Source organism: Periplaneta americana, chromosome 12 (assembly GCF_040183065.1).
Source record: "Periplaneta americana isolate PAMFEO1 chromosome 12, P.americana_PAMFEO1_priV1, whole genome shotgun sequence".
Taxonomy (NCBI): Eukaryota; Metazoa; Arthropoda; class Insecta; order Blattodea; family Blattidae; genus Periplaneta; species Periplaneta americana.
In genome coordinates, this window is record NC_091128.1 from 43,745,761 (window position 1) to 43,757,875 (window position 12,115).

Genomic DNA, 12,115 nt, shown 5'->3' on the forward strand with positions numbered 1-12,115 from the left:
GGACGTAAACTATCCCCCCAATCGGATGTCCGGGTGGGGGATACTGGGGAAGGACATGTCATGACGAAACGCAATGGAGAGAAGAAAGGAAGATGGACAACAAGATGGACAAGAATATGGAGAAGATTGACAAGAAGATCGACAAGAAGATCGACTGCAGCGTGTTATATGAACACTCCACCAGGTAAGTCGGAAAACTTGAAAAGCAATGAGAGGAATCAGCTAACAACTGATAAGCCGATGATGGTAGACGCTGCCAGCCAGCCTTCGAGCAGCGAGTACGCCAAGTTCGAGGAGAGCGTCATGGAGCTGGGATGGAGGAAATTGGTGAAGCTAACAACTGATGAGCCGATGATGGTAGACGCTGCCAGCCAGCCTTCAAGCAGCCAGTACGCCGAGTTTGAGGAGAGCGACATGGAGCTGGGACGGAGGAAGTTGGTGAAGCTAACAACTGATGAGCTGATGATGGTAGATGCTGCCAGCCAGACTTCGAGCAGCCAGTACGCCGAGTTCGAGGAGAGCGTCATGGAGCTGGGGCTAATAACTCATGAGCCGATTATGGTAGACGCTGCCAGCCAGACTTCGAGCAGCGAGTACGCCGAGTTCGAAGAGAGCGACATGGAGCTGGGGCAGAGGAAGTTGGTGAAGCTAACAACTGATGAGCCGATGATGGTAGACGCTGCCAGCCAGCCTTCGAGCAGCCAGTACGCCGAGTTCGAGGAGAGCGACATGGAGCTGGGACGGAAGAAGTTGGTGAAGCTAACAACTGATGAGCCGATAATGGTAGACGCTGCCAGCCAGCCTTCGAGCAGCCAGTACGACGAGTTCGAGGAGAGCGACATGGAGCTGAGGCGGAGGAAGTTGGTGAAGCTAACAACTGATGAGCCAATGATGGTAGACGCTGCCAGCCAGCCTTCGAGCAGCCAGTACGCTGAGTTCGAGGAGAGTGACATGGAGCTGGGGCGGAGGAAGTTGGTGAAGCTAACAACTGATGAGCCGATTATGGTAGACGCTGCCAGCCAGCCTTCGAGCAGCCAGTACGCTGAGTTCGAGGAGAGTGACATGGAGCTGGTGCGGAGGAAGTTGGTGAAGCTAACAACTGATGAGCCAATGATGGTAGACGCTGCCAGCCAGCCTTCAAGCAGCGAGTACGCCGAGTTCGAGGAGAGCGACATGGAGCTGGGGCGGAGGAAGTTGGTGAAGCTAACAACTGATGAGTCGATTATGGTAGACGCTGCCAGCCAGCCTTCAAGCAGCCAGTATGGCGAGTTCGAGGAGTGCGACATGGAGCTGGGGCAGAGGAAGTTGGTGAAGCTAACAACTGATGAACCGATTATGTTAGACACTGCCAGCCAGCCTTCAAGCAGCCAGTACGTCGAGTTCGAGGAGAGCGACATGGAGCTGGGGCGGAGGAAGTTGGTGAAGCTAACAACTGATGAGCCAATGATGGTAGACGCTGCCAGACAGCCTTCGAGCAGCCAGTACGCTGAGTTCGAGGAGAGCGACATGGAGCTGGGGCGGAGGAAGTTGGTGAAGCTAACAACTGATGAGCCAATGATGGTAGACGCTGCCAGCCAGCCTTCGAGCAGCCAGTACGCCGATTTCGAGGAGAGCGACTTGGAGCTGGTGCGGAGGAAGTTGGTGAAGCTAACAACTCATGAGCCGATTATGGTAGATGCTGACAGCGAGCCTTCGAGCAGCCAGTACGCCGAGTTCGAGGAGAGCGACATGGAGCTGGGGTGGAGGAAGTTGGTGAAGCTAACAACTGATGAGCCGATGATGGTAGACGCTGCCAGCCAGCCTTTGAGCAGCCAGTACGCCGAGTGGGAGGAGAGCTACATGGAGCTGGGGCGGAGGAAGTTGGTGAAGCTAACAACTGATGAGCCGATGATAGTGGACGCTGCCAGCCAGCCTTCGAGCAGCCAGTACGCCGAGTGGGAGGAGAACGTCATGGAGCTGGGGAGGAGGAAGTTGGTGAAGCTAGAAGTTTATCTTTATCACTTCCAGTACGACGTAGACGGATACTACCAAGGTACAGTAACTGTTCAAATTCTAAGCTATAGTGGCGCTCTCAGCTATGCGGAAACAGAATCCGTGAAATCCCAGAGTAGTAGTACCATTTAAACTAAAACTTATTTTAGGCCAGTGTCCATGGCCCTTAAAATAAAAATATTTGATTGTGATATAGGCTACAGTCATTCCCTATACAAATGCATATGGGAAATAGCGTGCGCTGTAATAAAAATGGCTGATTTTTGTCGGCATTTCCAGCGCAAAGAATTGCGGTTCTCTGGATATCTACGGACTCTGTGCACAAGTTCAGGAGGCTTGAATTCGTATTGGTAGTGAACAGAACATTTATCCATTGGTATCATTCAGCCAGTTAGCACCAGTCGCCCGATTCACTTGTTAAATTTGTCGCAGTTCGTAGAACCTGTTCTTAAATTTTGAAGATAAAACAAATTTGGTTGACAGAAAGGAAGAACATTAATTTAACATTCTAACATTTAAGTCTCTAGCTTTTTAAAACGACAGTAAACATAATCATATCACATTATTAAATCGTTGCTTCTTAACCATGCGTACAGCCAGTCACAACAGATATAGCCTACAACATCGACGGCCCAGCTTGAAAGGGAAACAATTCAAAATTAAAGTTTAGAGAATCCTGCATTTTGAAGCAGCTTTATGTTGCTGTGAAGAATAAGAGGATCTTAATACAAATTCAAATCATGTTTAATATATGTTGTAAGTTTCCAAATTGGACGTTTCACAGCAACATGAAGCTTTAAACTTCAGTTTTCTCAAAAGTTTAAATTTTGAGTTGTTTCCCTTTCGAACTGGCCCATCAAGCAAGAGGGAAGATGAACATTTATCCTTTTTAGCACATGGATAATAGAATATACTTTTCTGCAGGTTTCTGAGATTTGAATGCCCCAGTTGAGATTATTATCCATGTGAATGCCAAGATTTTTTACTGAAGAACTGAAAGGGATATGTACTGTACTTACTTTAACGGGGTAAATGTCGAGGTGCTTTACAGCGTCGGTTTGTCGTTTGTTTCCTAATATAATTGCTTGTGTCTTTCCAGGATTGATATTAAGATGGAATTTCTTTGTCCATGTCACAATCGAGTCAATGTCTTCGTTCAATTTATCCAAAGCGTCATTTATTCGGTCTAAGCGGGAAGAGATGTAGCATTGAAGATCGTCAGCATACAGTGGTCGGTTGCAAGAACGCATTTTTTCCTTCGTTAGCCGCTAACGGATCAATAAGTTCGAAAGTTGGTTTGCAACAAATATCTTTAGTGTTATTGGTCCGTTAAAGGATTCGCTAACTTAGAGATTTGATTTCCCTCCAATAATATTATTTATTCCTGCGTTAGACAGCAATCTTACGTCGAGTAGATTATATATTTTGATTCCTCATAATGTTACTTGTATGAGATTCAGGCATGCGATATTTTGGATATAATAGGTCCTATATACACGACATTAAAATAATATTGCATATCGATAGCTAGAAAATGATAGGCCTACCTCGTATCTGTACATTTGCGGGTAAATAAAAAAAAACTATTTTAGAAATTAATTTCTTAAAATAGACAAACTTCTTATACAGGGTGTTAAAATAACGTTTACAACGTTTCAGGGATGATAGAGGAGGTAAAAACAAACTTCTGTTTTAAGTGACAAAACTTTAGCAGATGCGCTCTTTTGCCGCTATATGGCCTGAAGGAATAGATGACTTGACTTCCGTCACAACACACACTGTATAGTTCTGTTTGTGCACGACCACCTTGTAGGGCCTTGTCTATTGCCTAACAGTCTCCATGGTGATAATTATTTTGTTTTTCTACCCGACGTCCTACCAAAACTTTTAGAAAATATCCCATTGAACATCAGAGAACGAATATGGTTTCAGCATGACTGTGCCCCTCCACACTTTCATCGTCGTATCAGGAAACACCTAAATGCTACATTCCCCAATCGTTGGGTTGGCAGGGGTAAGCCGATACCGTGGCCACCTCGATCACCGGACCTAACCCCACTGGATTTCTTTTTGTGGGGGGACGTGAAATGTTTTGTGTATGAGACACCGATCGATTCGTCAGAAAACTTAGTTGCTCGCGTTGTTGAAGCTGCATATGTTATTAGAGACAATGTTGGTCTTTTTGAGCGTTGCAGACACTCCATAGTACGAAGGTACCAGTTGTGCAATGCCTTCAATGAACGACAGTTTGAACATCACCTCTAAAACGACAATTGGTGTTGTTCTTTATGGATTATACTAACACTTACGTAGGCCTACACAATAAACGGCACATCAGCCAAAGTTTTGTCACTTACAAAAGATATTTACTTTTACCTCCTCTATTACTCCTGAAACGTTGTAAACGTTATTTTTTTACACCCTGTATATGTTTCTGCTTTGTAAGATCTTCTATTCGATAACAAAATATTACGAGTACACAAGTCATACACTGTCCAATTTTGTGAACAATAATAATATAGTTACTCTAAATAATAATAATGTAGTTAAACAGGATTGACATTTTTGTATATAGAAATATCTCTTCTTAGCCATCCATATACGGTAATTCGATGTGTTCTCATTTATTTATTTGCTTATTTATTTACTTATTTATTTATTTAATGATTTATTAATTCTTTTAATAGCAAAATTATTATTTATGTCTTTATTACAGACTCTAGTTCATCGTCTAACGACGACGTTATGTGCTCTGTAGGCTGTCTTCTATTTTCTGTAACATTAATGCACTTGTGGGTTATTTTTAATAAAAAATAGGCATAATTATCTTCCTCGCCAAAACTTCTGCTCCTGATTGCTTTCTGGTTCGTATTAGTCTATATCTATTGCAAACTTTGACAACAATAAAAGTTAGAATGCTTCAAATCAGTGTAGCAGCCGATGTTCACTTTTTATTCATTCACGTACTATTGCGTCACTTGTGAAATCCAAAGATGCTTGGTTAACGATCCAATAACAAGTGAACCGTTAAATTCCTCTTCTGCAACCCGACACTCCACAACCTTATAGGTCCACTAACTAATGGAGGAATACATTATTTATAGGTCTGTTTTCTTGCAACACAGCATGAATGACTTAGCTCAGTCGGTAGTGTTTGAGACTCGTATTCGGAAGGTTCCCAATCTGATTGGGGTTTTTCAAGGTTTACCTCAGTCACGAAGGCACATGCAGGATTGGAAATTTACATATTATGATTCATGACCCCCTTAATCACTAATATCATAAAAATTGAAACACAATGTAAATCAGTTACATGAACATAAGCCATAAGACAATAACAACAGAGTCAGAGCAAAAGTCCACGACTTAAAAATAAACCCAAAGATTCTACACACGTGATACGACAACAGATGTTAAAGTGCGTATAGATAAACTTCACAAAAAATGCCAACTGAGAATAAGTGAAACAGAGAAAAGGAGGTTATGGGATATTTAAGTCAGGTACGTCAAATTTAATTTCAGTTAAAATTAACAACAGGATCTCAGAATGGCAGGAACTTAACAGGAATGCGGTCTCTCCCTACTATTTATAATGCACCTGAATAAAATTCCTCAGGAATGGAGACAAAAACGACATGGTCAGTTGCAGATAAACAGAAATTTAAAAATAGGTTCATTGATATTTGCAGTTGATCTAGTTTTAATAGAATCTACAGAAAATGACTCTGTACGTAATTTAAATATCATTGCAAAAAATATAAAATTGAAATAAACACAGAAAAAAGTAGTTACTGCCATCTGTGGAAATACAGCCCCTAAAAAAATATGTTTACAGGGCAAAATTTAGGGAAAAGTTAATGAATTTACATAATTATCTTGGCTGCAAATTGATATTTGATAATGATTTGGATATAATGAGCAAAATTGTAAAATACTCCAAAACTTTGGAAATAAAAGCAGGATAATGAAACCTTTCCTGCTACAGACAAGCACTAGAATAGGTCTTTAACAAATCTTGTACTCTGTTATGGTAATGAGGCATAGACATTAAGGCGGATGGATGAAAGCAGAATAACAGCTAATGAAATGAGATTTATGCGAAGAACAGCATGAAGTACAAATGGGACCATAAACGCAACGACAAAGTAATGGAAGAACTGAGTCTGGAATCAGTACTCGATTTCATACAGAAATATCAGAACTGGATGAGCCATTTGCGATGTAAGAGATCCCCTCAGCATCCCAAAAGCTATACTTCACTATCAACCCCATGGGAAGAAATCTCTGGGACGTCCCAAAAAGAGCTGAGGAGAAATTCCTCTTTATTATGAGATCGTAATACGCCACATAACCTAATACTTGTATGGATGATGATGATGATGATGATAATGATGAAGTCAGGTAGATAGAGGTGTTTGGGTATGCTTCTTGTTGTGCAGTAGCACAATGGTTCAAAAAGAGTGTGTTTGTTTTGGTTTCTCCACACCACACTGCATATGCAAAGAATTTCCGTTCATAAAGTTCAGTTAAGATAAAAAAAATATTGTGTTGACAAACAATTTAGAATATTGAATTTGAATAATTTCAAGGAAAAATTGTTCCGGGGCCAGGTATCCATCCAGGGATCTCTGGCTGAACGCACCAGTGCTCTACCGATTGAACTACCCAGGAACTCCACCCGACACTGTCTCAATTTTTCTCCTTATATCCACACAACTCTAATGGGGTGACGAGATCCTAGAGACCCACATCGAGTGCACGCAAACTCTGTGCGACTTGAAATTGTGCTTTTCTGTTAATGTACCTACAGTAACGTATATATTATGCAAGCCTAGTTTTTCAGGTAAAATATTAAATTCCCGGGATCGATACCCGGAACCGCAACAATTTTTCTCTTGAAATTATTCAAGTCTGTTTCACATTGAGCTTTATCTGAAAATTAGATTTGCAACACAGAATATTATTGTTTTTACAAAATATGATAATTTAGGGCTTTTTGCCACAAAATACTAAAAATATGCTACATTGCAAGCTCAATAGACTTTTATATACAGGAGAGTCTGAAATATGCAAAACTATGTACAATTAATATTCATTACATTCGTTCAAAACCTGTACAAATGATGTTATATGAATTTGCAAATGGACAGTAAAAATAGGGAGTTGTATACGAATTCTCACCCTATTAATATGCCATTCACGGATAATGACACATGCTTAAAGTTCTTGTTCATTTTGCTTGTTGCAGAAGCGGTGAAAATCCTCGATGGCTTGTCACTAGAGAAGTTAGGAACTTCATTCATACCTCCCACGCTTCCCCACGCCAGATCCCTTTCCAGTTCCTCTGCCAGCTCCCTTGACTCCTATACCAGCTCTGCCAGCTCCCTTGACTCCTATACCAGCTCTGCCAGCTCCCATGACTCCTATACCAGCTCTGCCAGCTCCCATACCAGCTCTGCCAACTCCCATGACTCCTCTACCAGTTCTGCCAGATCCCATGTCTCCCATATCAGTTCTGCCAGCTCCCATGTCTCCCATACCAGCTCTGCCAGTTCCCATACCTCCTATACCAGCTTTTCCAGCTCTCTTTCGAGCTCTCATGCCTCCCATACCAGCTACCTTTTCTCCATAACCAGCGCCCCTGCCATTTTATGTTTCCCTGCGAGCTCTCACGCCTCCCTTACCAGCTCTACCAGCTCCCTTTTCTCCGAATTCAACTGTGCCAGCGCCCCTGCCATTTTATGTTTCTCTGCGAGCTCTCATGCCTCCCATACCAGCTCTACCATCTCCCTTTTCTCCAAAACCAGCTATGCCAACGCCCCTGCCACTTTATGTTTCTCTGGGAGCTCTCATGCCTCCCATACCAGCTCTACCAGCTCCCTTTCCTCCAAAACCAGATGTGCCAGCGCCCCTGCCATTTTATGTTTCTCTGCGAGCTCCCATGCCACGTCATCATTGGAGCAACTTTCAGCAGCAGCAGCAGAAGAAGAAGAAGAAGAAGAAGAAGAAGAAAGTGAGGAGAGAAGAATGAAGAGTTGCTGGTGCCCCTGTGTAAGATATGTATATCGTGTGCTTCGTAGTCTTTTTAGGCGCAAGTAGTTATAAATTTTATGTTTAAGAGCCATTTTCAGATAGATCACTCTCGGAGTGTTTCTATGTTTTCCTCATTACTAATTCACAGCTAAACAATTCTGTTACAAACTTTCGTTTTGTTTGGTGGCCTATTTCTTTATGTGCTAAAAATATGTTAGAATGTCACGCTCCGTCCCTTGGTTCCAATCTATGTTTATAATATATTTTTATCGTTATTTCAGTCATCAGCTTATCAGGTATATTGAAGGTTAACATCCTATCATTTCATGATACATGAGCTAGTTTAAATCACAAACGTTTTCGGCCATTTCGTTGGTCATCTTCAGGTGATTATGTGAATACAATAAATAATACGAATATTTTTAACAATATTTTAGGAGCTATACCATTCCATATTATACCATAAAGACATACATGGTAATTCATTGACTATGTTACGAACTTTTAGAAATGATGGAGGAGTCAATTATGAACAAATTTCATATAGGAACCTATGTCCGGAAACGTTTCGTTTCGTAGTAAGAAAACCAAGACACATTAGTCAATGTAACCAGCTAAATTGGAACTGAAGGCTATCCTTTTGAAGTTTGGTTGCAGACGACTTGTTCCTGTAAACGTTGGTGATTTCTCATAAAAATGGTATAAGTTAGTTGGCATCGTAAATTACATTTTGACTGATTAAACATTGCAACTTGCCGATATGCATTTCATTTATGGAAGTACAAAAGGTAATGGAAGGAAATTTGCAATGTTCAATCGGTCAAAATAACATTTACTATGTCAACTAACTTATACTATCTATATGAATAATCACCAACGTTTGCAGGAACAGGACACCTCTCAGTTCGATTTTAGTTGGTTACACTGACTACCATATCTAGGATCTAGGCTTGTAACTACGAAGCGGAACGTTTCCAGACATAGATTCCTATAAGAAAGTTGTTCATATTGATGGCCTCTATCATCCCTAAAATTTTGTAACATAGTCACTGAATCATCCTGTATAATTTCATAATTAATTAGTGCTAAAACTGTATATTAAAACAAGAGTGAACTTCAGTGTTACATAATATTATCTTCTTGGTTATTTTATGCTAAACACATTTTGCTCCTATTTTTATCAAAGTCACATGGTTAAAAGCATGTATAAAATCTATTTGTTAAAACATATTAAATGCACATTGTGTGAGTAAACTATATTCTATGAGAAGATGTATAAAATGCCTAAATTGTTACTTATTTACAAATGGCTTTTAAGGAACCCGAAGGTTCATTGCCGCCCTCACATAAGCCCGCCATCGGTCCGTATCCTGTTCAAGATTAATCCAGTCTCTATCATCATTTCCCACCTCCCTCAAATCCATTTTAATATTATCCTCCCATCTACGTCTCGGCCTCCCTAAATGTCTTTTTCCCTCCGGTCTCCCAAGTAACACTCCATATGCATTTCTGGATTCGCCCATACGTGCTACATGCCCTGCCCATCTCAAACGTCTGGATTTAATGTTCCTAATTATGTCAGGTGAAGAATACAATGCCTGCAGTTCTGCGTTGTGTAACTTTCTCCATTCTCCTGTAACTTCATCCCGCATAGCCCCAAATATTTTCCTAAGCACCCTTAACCTATGTTCCTCTCTCAGAGTGAGAGTCCAAGTTTCACAACCATACAGACGAACCGGTAATATAACTGTTTTATAAATTCTAACTTTCAGATTTTTGGACAGCAGACTGGATGATAAGAGCTTCTCAACGGAATAATAACACGCATGTCCCATATTTATCCTGCGTTTAATTTCCTCCCGAGAGTCATTTATATTTGTTACTGTTGCTCCAAGATATTTGAATTTTTCCACCTCTTCGAAGGATAAATCTCTAATTTTTATATTTCCATTTCGTACAATATTCTGGTCACGAGACATAATGGTATACTTAGTGTTTTAGAGATTTACTTCCAAATTGTCTAAATTGTTATAAGCTTATAAATTAGGACGTATTCGTACACATATGGTGAAACCACGGCAAGGAAAGGTAGGCCTACGTATGATGATGTTTCTATGCTGTACCACTTCTGCTTTGTCATTCTTTCAACCCCAGTGAAGCATCTTGAAATATTTTGCGACTCATGTGCAGGGAAAAATAAAAACTATACTGTTTTCAGATTTCTACATTATTTAGTGCACATGTGTCACCGATTTGACTCTGCAAGGGTAACCTTCCCATAAAGAGGCCATGGAGTCCGATAAAGATATGGGTTTTATTAAACAGAATGCTCATATCGAAGTACCCAATGATTCTAATCAAAGTCTCGAGAATGAAATCCAGTCCATTCACTGCAGTTGAGGCTGGTCAACATATGTTCTACAAGTGGGGATCGTATATGGAATCTCATTATAAGAAGAAATCGCCATTTGGAACACGTCCAATAACTGAGATTTTTATTGGACAGAAGAATACTCGTACCATTACTATGAGAGAATGTGCATACAACGCAGCCTGGGTGTCAAACATTTCTGTTTACAGAAAGCAGAACATTCCATCATCTGAAATAAGCTATCATACTCATCTTCCAGTATTGGTGAAAAAGTTCAATGATCTTCAACTGTTAAGTCAATTCTGTTGTCCGTTAGCTAAAGCATTCTACATGACATCTTCGATGTCTGCTTGTATCTTGATGTTCAAGATACGAGCAGACATCGAAGATGATGATTAATTCAACTATTGTGAAAGAGGAGCAAGAAATATTGTGTTAATAATTATAGTTTTATCATTATGTCGGATATTTTGATTACTCTTTCCTTGTTTCTTAGGACTGATTATAGTGATTTATTGAACTATTGTGATTCCGATAATTAATTCAATGATTGTGAAAGAGCAGCACGAAATTATGTTAATTACATTGTGCATCATTATTGTTTAATTATTATAGTTATGTCAGACTTTGATTATACTCTTTCCTCGTTTCTCAGAACTTCGATTATGATGATTAATTCAACTATTGTGATTATGATGATTAATTCAACTATTGCGATTATGATTAATTCAACTATTGCGACTGTGATGATTAATTCAATTATTGTCATTATGATATTAATTCAACTATTGCGATTATGATGATTAACTCAACTACTGCGATTATGATGATTAATTCAACTATTGCGACTGTGATGATTAATTCAACTATTGTGATTATGATGATTAATTCAACCATTGTGAAAGAACAGCAAGAAATAATTTATTTATAACATTGTCCATCATTATATTTTAATTATTACTGTTATGTCAGACATTGATTATACTCTTTCCTCGTTTCTCAGAACTTTGATTATGATGATTAATTCAGCTAGTGTGATTATGATGATTAATTCAACTATTGCGACTATGATGATTAATTCATCTCTTGTGATTATGATTAATAATTCATCTATTGTGATTATGGTGATTAATTCAACTATTGCAATTATGATGATTAATTCAACTATTGTGATTATGGTGATTAATTCAACTGTTGTGAAAGAGGAGCAAGGAATATTGTGTTAATGATTATAGTTTGATCGTTATGTCGGATCTTTTGATTACTCTTTCCTTGTTTCTTAGGACTGATTATGGTGATTTATTCAACTATTGTGAAAGAAAAGCAAGAAATAATGTATTAATAACATTGTGCACCATTATAGTTTAATTATTACTGTTATGTCAGACATTGATTATACTCTTTCCTCGTTTCTCAGAACTTTGATTATGATGATTAATTCAGCTAGTGTAATTATGATGATTAATTCAACTATTGCGATTATAATGATTAATTCAACTTTTGCGTCTGTGATGATTAATTCAACTATTGTTATCAAGATATTACTTCAAATATTGCGATTATATTGATTAATTCAACTATTGCGATTATGAAGATTAATTCAACTATTGTAATTATGATATGAATTCAACTATTGCGATTATAATGATTAATTCAACTATTGCAATTACGATGATTAATTCAACTATTGCGATTATGATTATTAATTCAACTATGACG

The 12,115-nt window shown here is 39.1% G+C and overlaps 1 protein-coding gene across 1 annotated transcript; it reads left to right on the forward strand.

Moving 5' to 3' along the window:
- Positions 1 to 243: 243 nt before the first annotated feature.
- Positions 244 to 11,910, forward strand: LOC138709955 (serine-rich adhesin for platelets-like). Its single transcript, XM_069840638.1, has 4 exons — positions 244 to 629; positions 909 to 1,449; positions 1,579 to 2,032; positions 7,241 to 11,910. The coding sequence occupies exons 1-4, from the start codon at positions 244 to 246 to the stop codon at positions 8,089 to 8,091; spliced, it is 2,232 nt and encodes a 743-aa protein (XP_069696739.1). The 3' UTR covers positions 8,092 to 11,910.
- Positions 11,911 to 12,115: the final 205 nt, after the last annotated feature.

What these genes read in the sequence shown, in the direction of transcription:
- LOC138709955 (XM_069840638.1), top strand. Translation starts at nt 244, where the DNA reads ATGGTAGACGCTGCCAGCCAGCCTTCGAGCAGCGAGTACGCCAAGTTC. An exon ending in CAACTGATGAGCCAATGATG is followed by an intron (nt 1,450 to 1,578) that starts GTAGACGCTGCC and finishes GCTGCCAGCCAG; the next exon opens with CCTTCGAGCAGCCAGTACGC. An exon ending in CGTAGACGGATACTACCAAG is followed by an intron (nt 2,033 to 7,240) that starts GTACAGTAACTG and finishes TGCTTGTTGCAG; the next exon opens with AAGCGGTGAAAATCCTCGAT.